Raw genomic sequence first — 20614 nt, forward strand, 5'->3', positions numbered from 1 at the left:
ACAAAAATACACTTACAAAATACACAAAACTTACACAATAATGTTAATTCCCAACATTTAGTAAAAACAAAGAATGATAAATAATTGGGCCTTTGTATGTGATGGAATTCTTAAATTCAGTGAAAACAACTTATTAATTTTGACATCTTGTTAATGGCCTCTATTGGCTGTAAAAAAAGTATCTTAATTTCAGGAAATTTCCTAAAGCCTGTGAGTCAAGAAAACTTACTTGCTTTGCTCAGTCGAAACACTGCAAATGATTCCTCATTGTCCTCTGATATCAGCGCCATGGGCGCAGCCTTTTCGCAGCTCATTTCACTCATTCCACCTGCAGCATAAGCAGAGGTAATTATCTATCATATGGCTAAAATGCAGTATAACATTGTAGCTAGATGGGTTGCAGTAGACGGGAAAGCTATATTATTGTAGGCAACAAAACAGTAAACCCATAGGAAGGAATGGGAACAATGTTCCTCTTTTACAATAATAAATACTTGTAGCAGGTTGCACTCAAGGCAGAAATAAAGCAGGCTGTCAGCAGGAGAACACTGCTTTTTTAAAAAATAATTTTGTCTTTGTATCGTGGCGATGGCCAGGGAGAGATAGCACCAGGTAGGTCAGGGTGGGCAGAGTTCATTAGTGAGGCCAGTGAGCCCAGAGGAGCATCCCTGGGAGAGACCTGTTAAGTCTAACACTTGGCTCGCCTGCCACACCTGCCGCACACGTCCCTGAGGTATGCGCATACCACTAGCGAGTGGCCTGAGAGGCTGGGTAAAGAGAAGATGGAGGGACCTGCTCAGCATCCAAAGCTTTGCTTTGCTTGGGCAGACCTGGCTGGACCCCTCCAGAAGAAATCAGTGAAAGAGCAGAGTGACTGGAGTACAGAAGAGGATGAGAATAGTTGTCCTGGTTTTGCCTGGGATAGAGTTAATTTTTTCCCTAGTAGCTGGTACAGTGCTGTGCTTTGGATTTAGGATGAGAATAATGTTGATGTTTTAGTTGCTGCTGAGCAGTGCTTACACAGAGTCAAGGACTTTTCAGCTTCCCACCCCACCAGCGAGAGGGCTGTGGGGGCACAAGAAGCTGGGAGGAGACACAGCCAGGACAGCTGGCCCCAGCTGGCCAAAGGGCTACCCCATACCATATGGCATCATGCTCAGTACATAACCTAGGGGGAAAGCTGGCTGGGGGCCACTGCTCAGGAACTGGCCGGGTATTGGTCAGTGGGTGGTGAGCGACTGCGTTGTGCATCACCTCTTTTGTGTATTCCAATTCTATCGTTGTCCTTGTCATCCTCGTTGTTATTATTTTCCCTTCCTTTTCTGTTGCATTGAACTGTTTTTATCTCAACTCATGAATTTTACTTCCCCGCCTCGCCTCCGATTCTCTCCCTGATCTCACCTGGCGAGGAGTTGAGCAAATGGCTTGTGTGGTGTTCAGCTGCCTGCCAGGTTAAACCACAACAATAATTTAGTTAGTACTCGGACAATGTTGTCATCTTTCTGGACTTAGGTGAATAACTTCCTTTATATGTCTTAATTCTCTGTTGCATAAAATGTCTGAGATAATACTTTCTTTCCTAAACCATAGGCAAAGGTGTATGAATATACCTGTTTCCCCAAATTACAGGGGAGTTGCAAGAATTAATTAGTTAATGTTTGCAAAGTGCTTTGAAGGCAGAAGCTAATCTATAAATGCTAATTATTAAATCAAAGGTTTATCTGACTTCATTACTAAACCACTAATAAAATAAGTTACATAGCTGTTGCAGGTTGGAAAAGGCATTTTTACTGTCTAAAAGATATAAAGGTTTTAATTAGCAAATGTTTTGAAAGCGCTTTGCTGAGGAAAAAAATGCGAACTGTTAATAAAGGTTTTCCCTAATGGCAATGGCAACAAAATATGAACTTCTGGATGCCACTGTAACTTCTGCATATATTACCTACAGTTTTGTCCCATGACAACTATATTTTTATCTGAAGCACTATTTTTGTATTATTGATGAAAAAAATTGTGGTTATGTTTGTCAAATAAGTGTTCAGATGCAGAAAGAGATTAAAGGTATCATTCTTAGCAAGAAACAGCAAAACCTAAATTATTCTCAGATTATACATATATACACATACCATTATTTTTGCTACTTAACCTAAAGTTGTATTTTGCTAAGCTTCCAAGCTTCTCCTAATTTACAACATTCAGCCCTTCCAAACGCTCTACTGTACCTGTGCATATGTGACTTGTTATCTACATGTTATCTTAAAATCTAAGCATGCAGAAGATTTTCATCTTTTACGCATAGGCAGTTAGAAAGACTGAATTCTTAAAGTGCCTCAAGCCTTCTGAAACACCGTGGATCTTTAAGCTCACATAGTTTCATCCTGCCAGGAGAAACCCTTTGTTCACCTCTTTGTGACACTTGTTTCCCCTCTGGATTTAATAATATAAACCTGGGTATAATAATATGAACATGTTGATTTATTAATATAATAGTGTATTAACATAACTGGTTCTGATTCATCCCCTTCCTACATACATTTTACACAGAGACTCACTTTCAGAGCCTTCCAGAGTCATATTATTATTATTATTTCAAAATTATCAGATGGTTATCAGTATTTCTCAAGTGCCTAAGCTAGTGGTTTGAAAGTAGACCTGGATATGCTTAACGCCAGCTGTAATGTCTGCCTACGGCTGTAGAAAACATGAAACCTTGAGCAATAAGAAAAGTTCTATTGATCTGCTTTGCTGAGAGGGGAGAGACATGCCAGCATCCTCTCTACTTAAAACTGTGCTGGTGTCAGGAGGATGAGGATGGCATCAGCCAGGTCCACTCAGCGAAGCAATGCAGCCTGGCTGCTGAGGCGGAAGCTGCCCTTTTCCACAGTCCAGGACACAAAAGACCTCATACTGTCCCTAGCGTTCCCAGCAGGAAGGAGGGGTCCAGGTGTTGCTCCTACAGAAACCAAAGGGGTCTGCTGCTTTCCAATGTCACAATCCAGTGGCTCCAAAAGGTCCCTCTCAAACACCCCTGGGGCAGACGGCAGTATGTGTTCATCAATTTGAGCCACAAATAGCAGAAGACGATATGCTACAGCAAGGGGTTATGTCCATTTCGGTGCTGTTACTATAGCTCTTTCAAGCAGGTGGGGAAGAGTTAGAGCAGCAGCAGAAGTGACAAACTTTTATCAGTGCATCAATTACCAAGCTGTCCCCAAAGGACAGATGACTGAGATTTTTTGGAAAGGGGGCAGGGTTCAGGGCTGGGGACAGAAAGGGCCATCTAGGAATAGACAGGAAATTAGAAGTGTTCAAGAGACCTGTTAATATGTCAAAGGGGACCTTAGCAGAAGAAACTCAAGATTACTGGATTTCTCTAAGCCCAGGGGGGGTTGAGTGTATTTTCCTGGGTTGCAAAATTACCTTATAAACCCGTAATTACTATATCTTTACAAAACAATTCCAGACTAACTAATAAATAGATAGTCCAAATTATTTTGCAGCTAGTATAAAATTACACATTGTGAAATAAGGTACCAATGACATAAACCAAGAGCAGTAGTGCTGAAGCAAGGTCTTGAATAATATTTTTGTTGTTGTTATAACTATTAGCCATCACTTTTTTAAAATTATAGGAAATTGTGTAGCCTTTCTGGATAAAATGTATAGATTTTAAGAGTAATGGATGGCATTAAGATTATACTAAAAATTATGAAAAAAGAAAAATTACCCCTTTTTATTTTTAATGCTACATTAATTAAATCCAAATGGACTCTGGTAAAATAAAGGTATACACAAACCTTTGTTTGGAGAACCTTAAAATGTGTATCAACTTCCACAGAAAAATGTTGATGGCATCAGAACTCAAACAGACAGGTCTACCTTCAATCCTGTATTTTGACTTTGTGTACTTTAGCTTTTCACAATCTGGTATCACCAAAGGTATTGGTCCATTCACAGGTGGCAAAAACAGAATTAGAAATAATGCAGAAAAAAAGCAGACATGCTCAAGTAATATTTCTGTCTTGTAGTTGGGGAAAAGGCACGTTAAGTATTAATAAATTATGCTGATAGAACTTCCTGCTCTGAGAGTAAATTGTGAAAAAACAGGTGTGATGGAACTGGGTCAGGCATTAGAGCTTGGCAATATGATGGCCAAAAGTGGGTTTCAATAGGAAAAATATCAAGTCAGGTATCCAGGAAACAAGTACACAGCTTGTCTTTTGAGGACAGTGGTCTTAGTTATGGGAATCTCTGTCACAGAAGAAGAGCTTAGGTCACAGTAGCACTGCTTGGACACAAGTCCCAGTGAGGGGCTGTGGCAGACAGCGTTAATCCAATCTGTGGCCAAAAAGTGTGGAAACTATAGCAGAAGTGTATAGTTGCCACATATCCCTATATTTGGCATTAGTGTGACTGTTGCTGGGGAATTGGTTCTGTTTCTGGTATTTCAAACTGAAGAAAGATCTCCTTTAACTGGAGTGGATACAGAGAAGACAAATTAAAATGATTAAAGGAAAGTGAGCTTTATAGTGGAAAACTTACCAATGAGGAGATTAAGACGTGATTTGATCAAATTATGTACATTTGCAAAATAGAAATAGTAATTTCCACTTGTGCAAGATGAGATTTAAACACATCTAATTAAATACAAGAGTGAAGAATTCTGACATGGAAATGTTTACTTCTTTCCTGTGTCTATGCTTAATTGGGGGATGTATAGAGCACTAAAATTAAAAATCCAGTATTTGAAAAGGATGCAAAATTCACCTGCTTGACTTGCTTCAAATCAAAATAAAACAGTTACTAACATTCAGCTCTTTGTGTTTCCTGAAATCGTTTAAAGGCAACTCTAAAAATTATTTTTTCTATTTGGTTTGTTATTCCATTATCCTTGCTTACTTTAGCAATGTAGTTTTCTTTCTACCCACTCTGCGTTTGCTTTCATGAAAGTCTGCTGCTATGACCCGTCCCAGAACAATTTGCTTATACAGGTAGACAGATTAAAAATATGAAAAAGCCTAGCTACACATTGAGACAATCTCACATCTCAGAAATCATGTGTAACAATCCATGTAGATTGTATCCCACTGCTGGTCAGGAAAAGCAAGGCTTTGCAGAGGTTAAGAAGCCCCGTCATACCCTGGAATTGACAGTTTGCCCTGTACCCAGCTATGTGGCAGATCAAATAGGGTATCATGTTAAGGATTTAAATCATTGCACTAACAGGATTTGGTGCTGCAGAAGTATCAACTGTCAGGTAAAGCAGCAGAGAAAACAAAGTTTTGACATGCTCATTACGAGTTGTCTTTCATCCATCACTGTTTGGCTTTGGGGTTTTTTACTATTAGTTTTCTGCAGGTCCTTCGGTTCAGTATTTGACATTGTTTCAAAAAATATGACATGACAAGACATCATAATTATTCTGTCATGATGATTTGCTACATTTGAACATAAGAATCCTCTGTAAATAAAGTGAAGGGATATGAAAAAGAATTTTAGCTCTGCGGTCTGGCTTAAGGCCTTTGATTTTATTTTGATTTAGAAATATCATGGTTCACTGCAGGCTCACCAGAGTGAGTTTAATGGATTAGAATACGTTATTAAAATGAGATTGCTGGAGAAGTGTATTCCACATTTGTGGAATTCTGGAATTACTCCATATTTCATACACTTCCCAGAGAGGGGAGTTTAAACAAAATGACTGGTGAATGGCCTCTGCTGCATTAAAAGGCAGTGTACGCTACTTTTTCTTTCTTGCCTTACAGGATAAGGGGCAGGAGTAGCACTACAGGTTCACTACAGCAAACAAGTTTTCTCTGTTTTTAGCTTTTCATCATTTATGATGATACATCAGAAAAGATCTCTTAATATATATATATATATACAGAAAAGTATTACTCTTTCATGTGGTGTTATGCACATAAAATGTGCATACATCTGCTTTTGAGAATTTTTTTGCTTTTTGAGATTTTATTCTGAAACATTATTTCCTTCAAGGGTTTACTTGATTCAGGAAAATCTCTTTTCATAAACAACTCCCTAACTTCCTCTTACCTGTCTCAGTGCATTTCTTTGCCTCCTATTACCAAAACAAAAGAAAAGCTTGTGTTAACTTGCTCGTGATCTGCAAAAACCACCTAAAACTTAAAAAATACATTATTTAATCGGCCAGATCTTTGCTTTCTCTTAACAGCATTGCGGTGCCTGCGATTACTGATGTTACATGTAACTTCAGGTCGGCTCTTTCCCTGTAACTAGTGTAGAAGGCACACCTATTCCAGGGGTTACAACCAATTCCAGGGGTGACAAGGGCTCTCAACCTCCAGTTGCTGCTTCTTCCACCTCTCACCGAATGGAGCTGCTGGTGTGGCTATTGGTGCTGTTCAGCAGCACGTTCACCTCCGCCCGGAGCCCTTCCCGAGCAGAATCCAGGGGTCAGCACTCCTGTTCTGGCTTTGCCCCTATTTTTCCTGTCTCACAAGAGTGGGGTGGTTTGAGTGGTGACCCCAGCCACTGACTCTAACGGCAGATGTCACTGTCGGCAGCGTGGTCCTTTGCTGGCTGATCACGGCAACGGGTACGAAGACAACTACAGGCACGAAGTGTGTTCAGGGAGTGGGTATGTGGGATGCTCCGAAGGGAGCAGGGTGGTTGATACAGGTACGACAGCAGACATTGGGGACCGCAGCACGGAGACACACCAGCTGCATGGAGTAAGCCAGGTCTGTTAGTGTTAGCTCTGCTGCGGCCCCAGCCCTGGCAGATCAGACCTGACCGCTGCAGAGTGACAGGAGCATCTGAGAGAGGAGGTGTAAGAAAGGAGGTGGGAAGGGGAAGGCAAGGAAAAGAGCTGGAGCCAACATGTGCCACAGAAAAAGGTGACACTACCCTTCCTGCCCCCACCCCCATCAGCAATGTATCAAAAAATTACCGTGAATCTTTGTTTAACTATATGGGGTGAAAGTAGATGGAAACTGTAGATCAACCAACCCTTGTTCCACTACATTTTGAAGATACACTCCACTTTATTTCCTTGGTTTGAAAGGCCTAATTCTGCAATCTGAAAGCAAGCCCAACTTAATTGTTTCTGAGTTCCTGGAGTGGAAAGCAGGCTGCTGCATAAGGGTATCATACTTCTTTCACATTTGTTATGTTCTGAAAAAAAGGTATCGATGGTTAAGTAATCAGAGTTTCTGAGCCACTGTTTGAAAACACCATTTTTCTTCTTCGTATAAAAGAACATTTTTATTTATTTCTATTGCTGAAGGTGGCATATCGAGTTGTACAAACATGTATTAATGCTTCCGTAGAGGAACCAAGGTGTTTTGTGAGTGATGATATCCACAATACCACTGAAGGCTGCAGAGACTGCAGTCCGGAGGAGGTTTATGTCTTGTTCTGATTGTCTAGTGAGGCTAAAGGGAAAGCAGCACTGATGCTAAACACCTGGCTGCTCGCTTACAGGAGCACCTCTGGCCTAGAGTTCAAGAAGCCAGTTTGCAGCGTAGTAGTTTCTTTGTTTTGGTCTGTTTGAATTACGCGGCACACTTTCGTGCTCTTTAAAGATGCGGATAAATGGGCAAAAGTGAATCTCACAAAGTTTAACAAAGAGAAACACAATAACCTGCACCTGGGGAGGAATAACTTCATGCACCAGTACGTGCTCCATGCCAACTGGCTGGAAAACAGCTTTGCAGAAAAAGACCCGGGGATCCTGGTGGACAAAAAGCTGACCATGAGCCCGCAAAGTGTCCTTGCAGCAAGGCAGCCAGCAGCAGCCTGCATTAGCAGTATTGCCAAGGTGATCCTTGGTGACCTGAGGTCACCAAGGGAGGTGACCCTCTGCTCAGCACTGGTGAGGCCACACGTGGCATGCTGGGTCCAGTTTGGGGCTTCTCCATACACGAGACATGGACGTGAGATACTGGAGATAGCCCAACTAAAGACCACAAGGATGATTAAGGGACTGGAGCACCTCACACACGGGGGAAGGCTGAGAGAGCTGGGACTGTCCAGCCTGGAGAAGAGAAGGCTCAGGGGGATCTCATCAGTGTTAGATAAATACCTGAAGGGAGGGTACAAAGAAGATGGAGGGAGCCAGGCTCTTTTCAGTAGTGTACAGTGACAGGCCCAAAATGAAACAAGGAGGCTCCCTCTGAACATCGGGAAACAATTTTTTCCTGTGAGGGTGACCAAGCACTGGAGCAGGTTGCCTTCAGAGGCTGTAGAATCTCCATCCTTGTTGGAGATGTTAAAAAAATGTCTGGACATGGTCCTGGGCAGCCATCACTAGGTGGCCCTGCTTAACCAGGGGGGCTGAACAAGATGACCTCCAGAGGTCCCTTCCAACTTCAACCATCCTGTGATTCTGTGATTCCTTTGGTACAAGCACCAACTGTACATCCTTTGCCTTTACATTCACACCTTTACAGAACAGCTGATTTTCAGCGACAGCTCTGACATACCATAGTCCAAGGATTATGTTTTAATACTTAAATTCTGCAGACTTTGCCTAGCTTTGTATTATTTTCTTTTAATTATTCTTCAGTGTATTTTTTTATGCTGTTGGAGGTTGTTTGTTGGTGTAGTTCATTTTTGAAAATACAAATACAGCTAACGAAAATTTATGCTTTTGTTATGTCTCTCCACCATGAAATTCAAAGGAGAGAGCTGTTGAAATATTGTCATGTGTCTTGTAAGTGGACACAAGTATTTCATACCATATGTTTGACCATATGGAATTGATAACTTTTATACACATTTTACCTGAAAATGAGATACTCAATAAAAGGAATTTTTGTATGAATTATAATCTTTCCTTGTGATAACAAAACTTACCTCAAGTATTTCTGAGACCGCATATTGAAATAATAAAAATATCACAATGCAGTTCAACAGATTCAGCTCAGGAGCTGAAAGCATCCTATTTCCTAATCCCTATACTATTTCATTTAGGTATTTTTTACTCCATCAAATCACTTAACACTTTCTTTTTTTTTTTTTTTTTTTATATGTCCACTGCAAAGGGGACATAATAATTTCATGCTGTGTTCTTCCATATTTTTTTTTCAGTCCTCCAGAAAGTGCAAACATTGGGATTCTGGGGTTTGGATAACCACACTAGAATTAAAATTGCTATGGGATGATTCATACAATTCAGCAACATCTCTAGCAGCGTAGAAGTGCTAAATCTTGGTATTGATGCATCAGTTCCATTTTTCTATAAAGTTGCACAGATTTAGATTTTATTTTTGCAGCGTGGTTTTTAGCCTTAGTTAGCAATAAGATGGAATTGAGGTTCCTTTGTTGCTGGCCAGGATAGACATCAAAGTACTTTGCATTCATGCAAAGAAACTGTACTTTTTTGAGGGGTAAGAAGAAGTGATGAGTTGGTAAAAGAGAAAAGCAGCATTTTTTTCATATTATAGTCTGGCAGGTTTGTACTTGTTCTGTGTTTTAAATAAGATGTTTAATCTCTTAGAAGAAAGATTCCCTTAGCCAGAGGAACCAGGAGCTAGAGATTCCATATCACAGCATTATTTTTTTTTTTGTAATGCAGGTGTTAAATACTCAGTCAATTAGTCCAGCCTACTTCATTTACTGCACTGCCTTTCTGAAAGCACATGGATGATACAGAGAAGAAACATACTTCAGGATGTCATTGCTAAAACATTCCTTTTTGTATTTCATCCGCATCTGTTGCCCTCCTTAGATACAACATCGCAGACATATATTAAGTGCTTTCTTCTGGCTGCAATGGGAGTACTCACTCCTTGCACCAGCAGAGATGGACTGTTAAAGGCATCAGTTCTGTAAACCTGTGCACTTATATACTACTTGGACTATCTTAAATAGTTAAGGAAATTAATCGCTGCTCTCCACCAAAGGAGCCCTTACTGAGAAACTCCTCCATTCTTCCCTTCCTGCTGATGAGCAGAGACCCTCTATTGCTGGCCTGCTTCTGCCGTAAGCGCAGCCAAAACAGAAGTCCTGGCTTTTGGGAACCACCTGGGCTGACCAGGTGTGCTTTTGCAGTTCTCCAAAGCCATTAGACAGCAGTGACTAGACACCGCAGTTCCATAGATATGATGAAATGTACACAAATTTAACTTTTCTACAAGTATCAGAGATCCTTTAAAAAAATACAGCGAGACTGTTTCTATGGAAGATGTAATACCAAGACAACGTACCAAGACTGCATCACGAAATTCTGTGGGAATACGCCTCAGAGGCTAACTTGGACTCATCAGTCCTAGGGGTTTTTGAAAAAACCAAAATTCTCCATCTTCTTCTTTCTTTGTCCCCAGAAATATCAGCAGTATGAGTAAGAGTTAACAGAACTGAATGCCAAGTTAGTTTAATGAGTGGTTTGGGATGAGTTTGAGAAGATTTTACCATGAAAATGTTACACACATTTCCATAGTTATCTTTGAGGCAAAGCTCTTACCCCATCACTTCTAGTCTGATTAAAAGTTTAGGGTAGGGTAGAACAACAATCAGTTTAAATTGTTCTGTGAACTTATTTTCAGATTTATAGGGTTAGAACTACATCTGCAAGGACTCAAAATGCGTAACTACTCATTACTGTCTCCTAGATGAACCTGAAGGCAAATATAAGGCCAAAATTCTGGAAAAAAAGCTAGCATATAGTCATTTGAAGCAGAACCTGGTAGGTCGTTTTCACTGACACTCTGGGAAGTCTCTGTAGGACATTCTTTTTTTTAGCAGCAAGCTGTCCAATTGAATATAAGTGCAAAGAACATGCTCTGGAGTAATGAAAAAAGCTGAATGAGCATAAACATTATCTGGCTCCATTGCTTCTGCAGACTTTCATCGTAAATGCAACCAGAAACAATATTATTCGAAGGTCTTTTACTCTCAGATGTATACGTGCATCAGAAGCTGACAACAGTAAAAGTAGCACTCCTTGTTTTGTCCCTCAAGCATGTACGCTGTTTTTCTTCACAGGACTTTGTAATGTAAACCCTTTTTAAAACTAAAAATCTCACTGCATAAAGGAGTCCTATTTTTTGGTGGTGCTTTTTTAAAAAAAAAATATTGATGTCAGATAAAATTCACTGTTGTTGAACAGATATTTATAATGCTGAAAACAGTATTTTTGAGAGTTCTACAGTAGCTGTATATGAGGGAAGTCAGACTTGTTTTGTGTACTGTGGCTTAAGTGTCTAAAAAAAACCCAACATAACCAATACATACTTTCCACCATTTTTGTCAGATGTTTTGAGAAATTAATTCTGTCACCATACTCCATAATTCATTCTGCACTCAAATTCTGTTTGAAAGCAGTGGAGACAGAACTGTAGACTTTCAGGGAGACAGCTGCGGCTCTTGATTCAGAGCCATTTGTGGGTAGTACAAGTTAGAGCTGTAACAGCTGTAAATTTCTTCTGGGACATCACTCTAGTGGATCATTAAGTTAAGGGAGTCTCTTGTTATGGAAGGACAGGGTACAAACATGCCGGTTTTGATCACAGTCAGTCCCAGGAACAGATTTACTGTGAAAGAAGCAGCAAGCAAAGAGTATCAGGAGATTAACTACATTAGTACTGACTAGAATAGGGTATGCTTCTTGTTATGTAACAGGGCACAGGCACCTGCCGGCACAGACCCCCTTTCCGGATTCAACCACTTCTGCACTTGGGTTCTGAATTTTCACGCTGACGTTTTTTCCCCTTCTAGCTGACAACAGCAAGCAGAAAGGACACAAAATAGCTACACCTCTAATTCCCTTTAACTCAATCCTTTAACTATGTGCTACTTATAACATTAACTTCTCCAGGCCGGTTAAACATGCATATGCAAAGCAAAAGAGAGGAACAATTAACTCCTTTTCATTGAGCATATCGTGTTATTTATCACACTTACTGATAAATACTTAAGTCATGACATAGCTACATTGTTCCGTGCTTTTGGACAACTCCTTCATATGCACCCTTCTGTGTTTTGAATAAAGCATGCTTACATCTTCTGAACTATGCTGTCTTATGCAATTAAGCCAAACAATCTGTGGTATGCTGTCAGCTGACAATGTCAGCACAACGTGCTAGGCAGGTTATCAGTTGAGATGTAGGAGGTATACTTAAAAAAAACTACTTTTCGTTAGAATTTAAAGCATATTTTAGGCTAGAAAGAATCCTTACGAACACCTGTTCTGCCTTCCTGTATAAGACATACCAAAAAATATTAAAGCATAGCAGAAGAAATTATTTTCTACCAATCCAAACTGCAAAAAAGCAAAAAACAAGAGGGTCATTGGATTCTGTTTTATACAACAATAGCAGTCCTTCAAAAAGCTAAATGTTCTTACTGGTAATATTAAAGGTCTGGCATTATTTACGCAAATATTACCTACTTTTTGTCAGTCTGACTTCAGATATTGTAATTTCTAAGTAGTCATAAACTGTAGGCTCTAACTATAAATACAGACACAATGAGGTACTCAAACAATGGAAAACCGAGGGAGGAAGGGGAGAGCATAACACAATGCAGCAGCATAAGCACGTCTGTATATGCACACCCAAACATATACACACAAATTAGACAATGATGCAACGACCTCAGTAAATTAATTTCCAAAAATTAAGAACTGCAATTTCCATTTGTTTGTGCAACTGAAAACATTGATGTTTTCAGATGACAAGTTTTACCGCAGTAAAGACAGTTATAAATCAGATGCACATCCACATGGATCAAAGATGTGGTTCTGACTGCCTTGGTGGTGACACAGAATAGGAATTAGGTATTACCTCAAGTGCCATAATTAATTTCAGGGGAAGTACTGACATAGTGAGATTCCGGTTTTGTCTTATTACAGATTTTCTAATCTCATGCTTTCTTTTGTGTGAATTATTTAGAGAGCAGGAGTATAGGACTGCTGCTGTATAACAGGTCTGCTTTGTCAGTGCGAAGACGACTGTATTCTTATGAAAGCTCCTTGTTAATGCCAAAGGTAAGTAACTGGCAGCTAGTTTAAGAAAGAAAAGTATATCCTCTATAGCTTTTTATCAACTTACATAACAAAATGTCTTACTGATAACACAAACTGAACTTTAAAAGGGAAAAGGAAATCCAGTTTACCCTGTCCTACAACTGCCACATGTACTTTCTCCCTGTAAGATGTCACCTATCAACAAGTTTATAAAATTGAGTAGACTATTTAAAGGGAAACAAATGTAAATTAATAGTAAAAGGGCTTCTTTATGCTGATGGAAAACAAGATGGGACTTTATAAACCAATCAGCTCATTGAAACTTAATATTCTCAATGAAAACAAACGAGTGTCACTTTAATAGGCAATGATCCTGTTGCTTTCCCCAAGTGAATGAACTCTCACAGATATCCTGCAGTTAGGACAGCTCAGTTCTTCTCCACTCTTAACTACCAAGGCCTTACTTACTCCACGTATGCAGTTTCTGCACATCACCTTAATACAACAGATATGAAAATAAGTGGAATGACTAAAATAATAAAAGGTCTTAGCTCTTCCAGACTGGCAGTTAGCTAAATTAAAATCATATCTTGCTGGTACTTTTTTCTACTCAGAAGCAGATGCAACAGCGGGACCTGGATACCTGTAAATTAGTTACTGCAATACCTGTCAGATAAGCGGCCTCTGAAGTGGAATCCAAGAACTTGTTATACACTGAACAAGTCCAGTACTTAATAAGTGTAAATTGTCTCAGAAAACTAATTCATAGAGCTGAACGCTAAAGATCACCATTATGGAGTAGACAAACAGATTTTTTAAAAAATAGTAATAAAAGGACAGCTCTAGGTCTCAGATTTCCTCTCCCAGGAAAATTTTGTTACTTCAAACCAGTAGCTTTAAGTGAAATGAAATTAAACATTCTAGGAAACGGGAACTAAAACTCGGGTTACCTAGGAGTCCTAGCCACTAAAGAGTCATATTCCCCCATAGGTGCTCTACTTCTGGTGCCAAACCTTGGGAATCAGATACACATGCAAATTAATAGAGCTCATTAAGTTACCTGCTATCAGCTGAGCCATGGTAACCAGCCCGGAGTACTCTTCTCCTGTGGCAAGCTAAGATAAACGCACAAGTAATTCACACCTGGTTTCTGTACTTGATGGGACTGAGCTGCCTGCTTTGTAGGCCAGAACAGTTTAGGGCACCAGTGGTGTATGCCTCTTCTCCACTGGTGCTTCTGGTAAAAAAAAAAAAAAAAAAAAAAAAAAAAAGGGGAAAACAAAAAGACGGCAAGTTTAGATACTTCTAGGGTTAAAGAAGGGTTCCCTTTTTAATTTAGATTTTGAACTCAGGTAATTTTAAATGTTAAGATCCATTTAGGAACCCTTGGGCCTCCCTGGAGTTTCGGCAGAGCTCAGCAGGGCGCGAAGCCAGGCCGGGGACACCGGCGCGGGCGGGGGAGGGAGCTCGGCCCCGCCGCCAGGCCGCCCGGGGCAGGACCGCCTGTGCCCGGGGCCCGTGCCCCAGGCCCCCGAGCATCCCCCGCCTGCGCCGCCACCTGACGCGGGGCCGGCAGCAAGCTGGCGGACAAAGGGACGCTGGGCCGGGCAACCGGCAGCCCTAACGCCGGGGCGCCGCTTCACTCGCCCCGCCGTGCCGTAGCCCCTTCGCGCCGCTCTCCCCCGGCGGGGGGCGGTGGTGGCGGCTGATGGCGGGGGGGTTGCTCCCGTGCCCTCCCACCTACCCAGAAGGGCTGCGGGGACGTGTCCGGAGTGCTTAAGCGCCCGGGAGCTGCAGGCGCGGGGGCACCGGCGGCAGGAGGTCGCCCTCCCCCTCAGGTGGTTGTCCCGCACCCCCGGCGCCGGGCAGGCCCCTGCGCGCCAGCGGGCAGAGCTCGTTCGGAGGCGGGAGGGACCCCCTCGCCGCCTGTCCCCCCTCCCGTACCCCCCGCCCTCCGGCCTGCCCGACGCGCTCCGCCGCGGGACGTTTTGTGGCCCGGGTCCGCGGTCCGGGCCTGCCCAGCCCGGCGGGCGGGGGGGGGCAGCGCCGGCAGGGTTAACCCTGAGGAATGCGGCGGGAGGAATGTGCATGCAGATGAGATGGATGCTAATCTCATGCTAATGAGCGGCGGCCGCGGCCGCCTGGGGCTTAGCCGGGCTCCCCGCGCCCAGACGGCAGCTGGGCTCCGCCGGCAACCCTGACCCGGGCTGCCGCGGCACGGGCGAGGCGGCAGCCCAGGCATGGTGGACTGAGACCCGGCCGCGGAGCAGGGCTTTCCCGGGCTTCCGCCAGCGGCCCGCTGCGTGCCCCCCCAGCCCCCGCTGCCGGCCCCTTCCCCGTCCCCCCGGCTGCGGTGGGGGCTTTTCCCGCTTCCCGTCTTTCTTTCAGTCCCTATGGAGCAGCTACCCCCGCCGCCCGACCATGCCTAGGAAAGCGGGGAATGGGCAGCTCCCCTTACCCGATGGCTGGGAGGAGGCGTGGGATTACGACGGCAAAGTCTTCTACATCGACCACAACACCAAGCAGACCAGCTGGATCGACCCCCGGGACAGGTGGGTGGCGAGGCCCGGGGCGGGGGGTGGGGGGTGGGCTGGGAGCGGCGCTGCCGGGCCCCTCACCGCTGAGGCAGCCCCCTCACCGCTGAGGCAGCCCCGTCGCGGGGCGGGGGGGGGGGGGGGGGGGGGGGGGGGAGAGTTGCACCGGAGGGTCCCCCGCTCGGGACGGGGGAAGCAGGAGTAGCCCCTGTTCGCAGCTGGGCACGCCGTGCTCTCCTGCCCGTCGGCAGGGGTGCAGCCTGTGTTTAAGCTCGTTGCGTGAGTTGATTCGGGGCGGGCGGGAGGGGGGGGGGAGGTGGTGTGGCGTGTGTGGAGCCTGTAGCGCTCTTCCCGGAGGCGACGGGGGTCGCTGGCGTCTGGGGAGTTCCCGGCAGGTACAGAAGTTTGCGAGTCCCTCCTAAACCAGAGGTGCTGGCTCCCGGCCACCCTCTCCCCGGGGCGCCGCGGAGAGGGGCCGCCTCCCTCCCGGCTGGCGGAGCATCCCGGACGCCTGTCCCTCCCGGCCCGGCTCCCCCCCCGGCCCCGGGAGCGCCTGCCCCGCGGCCCGCCCGGCCGGAGCGCTCGGCGCTGCCGGGGAGAGGAGCTGGGGCTGCGGGGAGGCCTCGTGTGCTCGCTAGGCCGCGGCAAGCCCGGATCCTCGCAGCGCCCCGCCGGCCGCAGCGCGGGGTGCTCGCTGCCCCGGCCGGCTCTGAGCGCTGCAAACGGGCGAAACCGCCTCGGAAGGTCCGCAGCGGGTGCGGTAACCGGCTGGAAGGCGGCTCGCACGGAGTCACCGGGGCCGCTCGCTCAGCTCGGCCGGGTTCTGGCGCTCTGCAGTGCCTGTCTCTGGTAGTGGGTGATAGACGCCCATGAGACCTCTTGTAAAACGTGTGTTTTGTCCGAAGTGATCCTGAAAAGTAACTGAAAAACCAAAACTTTGCGTGTATTGTGAAATACAACGTTGCTGTTGAAAACGGTGGAGTCTACTTAGCGAAAACTTGTAAAAGCCATTATAAATTTATGGAACAAGCTGCAGTAAATTATAAATGAAGGCCTTGGTTTATATTTCCCTGGTGAAATGAGGAAAGGTAGCCGTGACAAAGCTTGCAGGCTTGTAGGTTGCGTGGGGAGGGTTTTGACAAGCATCATGTGCTGTGTTAGGCCTACTCCTGCCCCCCTTGCTGTAACAGCAAATTCCAGTAGTGGCAAACTTAATACTTACGTTCCTTTGTGCTTCAAAACATGTGAAATACCTTGTAAATATTAGTGAGGTGGTAAGGTGTACAGGACAGCATTGTTTACTGCACCTGGCCTTCTTAGCTGGTTATTATTTTATTTTTTTTTTCTGCAGACAGTAAAACCTTCTGGGTTTACTCTCTCTAGAAATACTGGGTTTGAAGTTTTATTTAGTTTTAGACTTCTAATTTGTGTTTGTAAAGCCGAAGACAAGATGGTATGATTGAGGGAAAGCCAAATGTGACATTGAATTGTATGTGTTACAATACCACCTTGTGAGTATACGAATTTAAAAATTTTTTTACACATTCTGTAATCCTGAAAAGGTCAAGAGTATTCATGCTCGGTGGTAAACATTTGAGTCTTCACTCTCACTAACAGAGTAGACAGCGGAGTAACACTTGTGTGTTTGCCATCCTATAGGCAAAGGGTAAATATTGTTTCATTGGTAGCTTAATTACCAATGAGAAATCATTGAAATGAATTCTGCTGAAAGAGAAATCGAGCCCTGAGACTTGATAATCTGTAATGAGAGCTAAGGAAGTAAAGACCCTTTTTTTTTTTTTTTTTTTACAGAAAGAGTGGTGTTTTTAATAATTGTTGACCTGTGTCAGTCATGCAAAACAAACAAAGAGGGATTTTGCCCTAGGTGCTTGGGAGGATCCATGCTTTAGTGTGCGTGGCTCAACTGTGAAGTTGAATTGCTTGCACAGAAGAGGCTGACAAGCCCATTTAATGTGCAGCTTACAGTATTTGTATATACGGTCTGTATTTGTATTGCTGACCTGGTTTGGAAAAGTGAAGGTGAAATGCTTGAAAGTCCTGTGACGACTTTCCTCTAGATTCCATTATGTCTTCCAAGTATTTAGACAATATATGTTTGGAAACCATACAGGACATAATTAGGGCTTGCTGTCAGAAAAATTGGGAAGTGATCTTCCAAGTTTGTCAGTATGTCAAAATCTGGATTCATGCTGTTTCTAAAACTTATCTTAAATTGTCAAAATGAAGATAATGGATTCTACAGAAAGTCTGAAAACATTTTCCCTTCTTTATTGATACTTTAGGACTACTCCCCCCCCCCCCCCCAGCTATTTTCTCTGATGGAGGTCATAAAGCTTTCAAAATGTACTTGTGGAATATTATAGTACGTGGGTTCCTGAAACTTTTCATTGGCAAAGCAAGTGTAGAATGGGTAAGTTTTTATAGACAATATTCCTTCTGCTGTTGTTACACTGCATTCCCTGGATGATTACACAGAAAAGTCACGCTCAATATTTTAAAATAATTTGTATCCTCTTTGAATTAGAAGATAAAAATACTGAAGACTAGTGCTGTGAGACATCAGCCATATGTCTGTTGGTTGCCAGGTGTATTTGAGTACAATTAGGAACCTCTTTGTTACTGGTTTGAAATATTCATGTCTAGAAGTAAACTGACAGTTGAAAATGCCATATTTCAAAGCTTCTTGGAAGATGCTGGGGGAGTTGCCCCCCCCTTTTTTTTTTTTTTTTTGTAAACATGGTGATGCTTTCTCTTGTGCTTTTCTAGACTGCTCTGATAGTATGTGTATTTGTTACTGCTTATGTGGTGCAGGCCTGTTAATATAATGATAGCCTTGTGTACAGCTGTGAAAGAAACCTCCCATCAACTTCAAGCTTGGGGCTCAGTTTTCAGTGTTGCCCACTTCATTTATCTGAGTAATCCCATTGACATTAGAGAATCTCACACTTGTAAGGGCAAGAGTGACTTGGCTTGTTGTGTTTTAGGAGTGTTGTGGAAGCTCAGAGGTTTTTAATGTTTTGCAATATTCAACAGTGATTTTTCTCTCCGAATACTGTGTTGATTTGTTTTGAAGACTGGTGGCCCAAAAGAGAGAGCACTTCAATAAGATATAACATGTGAGAAACATAAAGGCAAGAATGTGGGAATTGTAGTAACGTTTTCACTCACTAAATATATAGATGTTATTTGTTTATAACTCCTCCAAGCTACAGCAAACTGAGAACTCGCTCATCTTGACAGTTCTGAAACTGGTTTATCGTAAGAAGGGAAATTGCTCAAAATATCAATTGTATCCTGCTACTTTTTGACAAAGTTACAAAAAAGACAACTGTGGACTGAAGAGGATGAGCCAGATGCAAAGGTGAGAAAGGGTTAGAAGAATTGATACTTTTCTTCTTTTTTTCTTTTCAAGTTCCAGGGATACTGAGTTACAGTAAGGTGTTGGTGTGGGGTTTGTGGTGGTTGGTTTTTTTTTTTGTTGGGTTTTTTTTCCTGATAGACAATTAAAGGGGGCTTGGACTGGACACAGAAATTTGAAAAGGATTTTTTTTTCTTTTTTCCATTGTTCAACATGTTTTAAGTAGGCCTCATGTTTGTTATATCCCTTAGTGGAACCAAGAGTAGAGCATCAAGGAGGAGCAGAATAGGAGACAGGAATCTCAGTACTCTGAATTCTTAAGCAGTCGGATGGTGTTTGGTTTTCTCGCCAGGAATGCAGGGCTTCACGTATCTTGGTTTCTTCATAGTAAATTGGCCATGCTCCACTGCTGATCACCACTGACTCAAAATGTGTGTGTATATATATATATACATAATTTTTTCTTCATAGCTTGCCTTAAAAGAGTCCTACATGACAAATTCTGAAGCTACAAGTGATCCTTATTTAAATGTTTCTCTGCACTCCTGTCAGAGCTGTAAGGAGTGAGCTGCTTATGTCCAATGGTCAAAACTGTCCATTCTTTCTGCCCACTTTTAACTTCTCTTTCCACTGAGGAGAAAAATCTGTTTACAATATTTGTACATTTGAAATAGTTTTTAGTATACTTTTGCTAGAATGTTTCTGGAGTTTTTGCTAACTCTGTAACCAAAAAAGTGCTTGAGAAGCATCAGATGTGCAGAAACCAGAGAACTTTGAGTTAAGAGATTATGAAAGAGTTTCCTTCGTGGTGATGTGGAGAGGGAATGCAGTTTCCATTGCTGCTTTCATCTTTTGGGGAGGGGAAAACACTACGATTTTTCTCATGGAATTCTGTAATCAGATGCAGTCAGAATCCAAATGCAAGATTTGTCTGAATTAGAACATTTATTAGGTTGCAGCAATTAAATGTTGGGTGTTATTATCCCTTAGAAAAAGAAGGGCACTTTGCTCCTTAGTTTTTCATTCTTGTCCTTTGAACAGCAGAGGCTGTGAGGAGGAACGATGCTGAGGCTGAAGTTACTTGAGCAGGGGGACTTCCATCCTGTCTCTTTTCTGGGCACTATCATAGCTCAGGGGTGCATGGTCGGTGGCTTCCAGTCACAGTGGAGACTCGGAGAAATAGGAGGCCTACAAGTTGCTGTGCTGGTAAAAGTTAAAGGTAGCAAATAAGAGGCAAGCAGAAAATGAAGCAACGTGATGGGAGGCATCATCAGAGGTTGGAAAATATGTTTGGTTCAATTCTTTTTTGCATAGTAGTAAGCTCTGTTGTGACAGATGAGTAGAATTAACTTTTACTGTTTGAAGTGTCTGGTGTCTGAGGCAAGTACAGTCTTGTGTGAAATGGCTAATTGCAGGACTTCAGCTAAAATAGGAAAAAATTCTGAAATATTAAAACTTTTGGGTGGGTGGAAGGGAACAAAGTTTAGGCAACAAGTAGGAGTATGATTCCTCTGTCCTTTGAAGAATAATGATGTTAAATTGGAGTGTTAGTCATTACGTTTTGAAAGGGATGGATCTTAATTCTGTTTTAAAGTGCAAATCTCAACCTTGCTGATTTAAGGTACAACTAGAGCAACTATCTGATAGATCCTTTCTTTTGGCTGCTGCTTGCTAGGAATGAATTTAATGGTAAACCATCACTGAAGGGTTCCCTTTCGTATACCCCTTCCATTTTCCCTTGCATCTCCCTTG

The 20614-nt window shown here is 43.0% G+C and overlaps 2 protein-coding genes across 4 annotated transcripts in view; one reads left to right on the forward strand and one right to left on the reverse strand.

Annotated features, from left to right (window-relative positions):
- The window catches only part of DCTD (dCMP deaminase), a 63244-nt gene extending 47736 nt beyond the window's left edge, over positions 1–15508 (reverse strand). Inside the window, exons 1-3 of one of the 2 annotated variants that reach the window (XM_055701719.1) lie at positions 15408–15508; positions 14010–14186; positions 230–328 (exon numbers count right to left, since the gene is read on the reverse strand). The gene's annotated coding sequence lies outside the window, so the exon portion shown is untranslated. Of the gene's footprint in view, positions 1–229; positions 329–14009; positions 14187–14693; positions 14849–15407 lie in introns of those variants that run through there. The other variant, XM_055701714.1, reaches the window with a different exon arrangement.
- The window catches only part of WWC2 (WW and C2 domain containing 2), a 104793-nt gene continuing 99232 nt past the window's right edge, over positions 15054–20614 (forward strand). The window contains exon 1 of one of the 2 annotated variants that reach the window (XM_055701596.1): positions 15054–15501. In XM_055701596.1, coding sequence (XP_055557571.1) covers positions 15371–15501 — 131 coding nt within the window. In that variant the 5' untranslated portion in view covers positions 15054–15370. The remainder of the gene's footprint in view (positions 15502–20614) is intronic. The other variant, XM_055701591.1, reaches the window with a different exon arrangement.

The sequence above is a fragment of the Falco cherrug genome, chromosome 1 (genome assembly GCF_023634085.1).
Source record: "Falco cherrug isolate bFalChe1 chromosome 1, bFalChe1.pri, whole genome shotgun sequence".
Lineage (NCBI taxonomy): Eukaryota > Metazoa > Chordata > Aves > Falconiformes > Falconidae > Falco > Falco cherrug.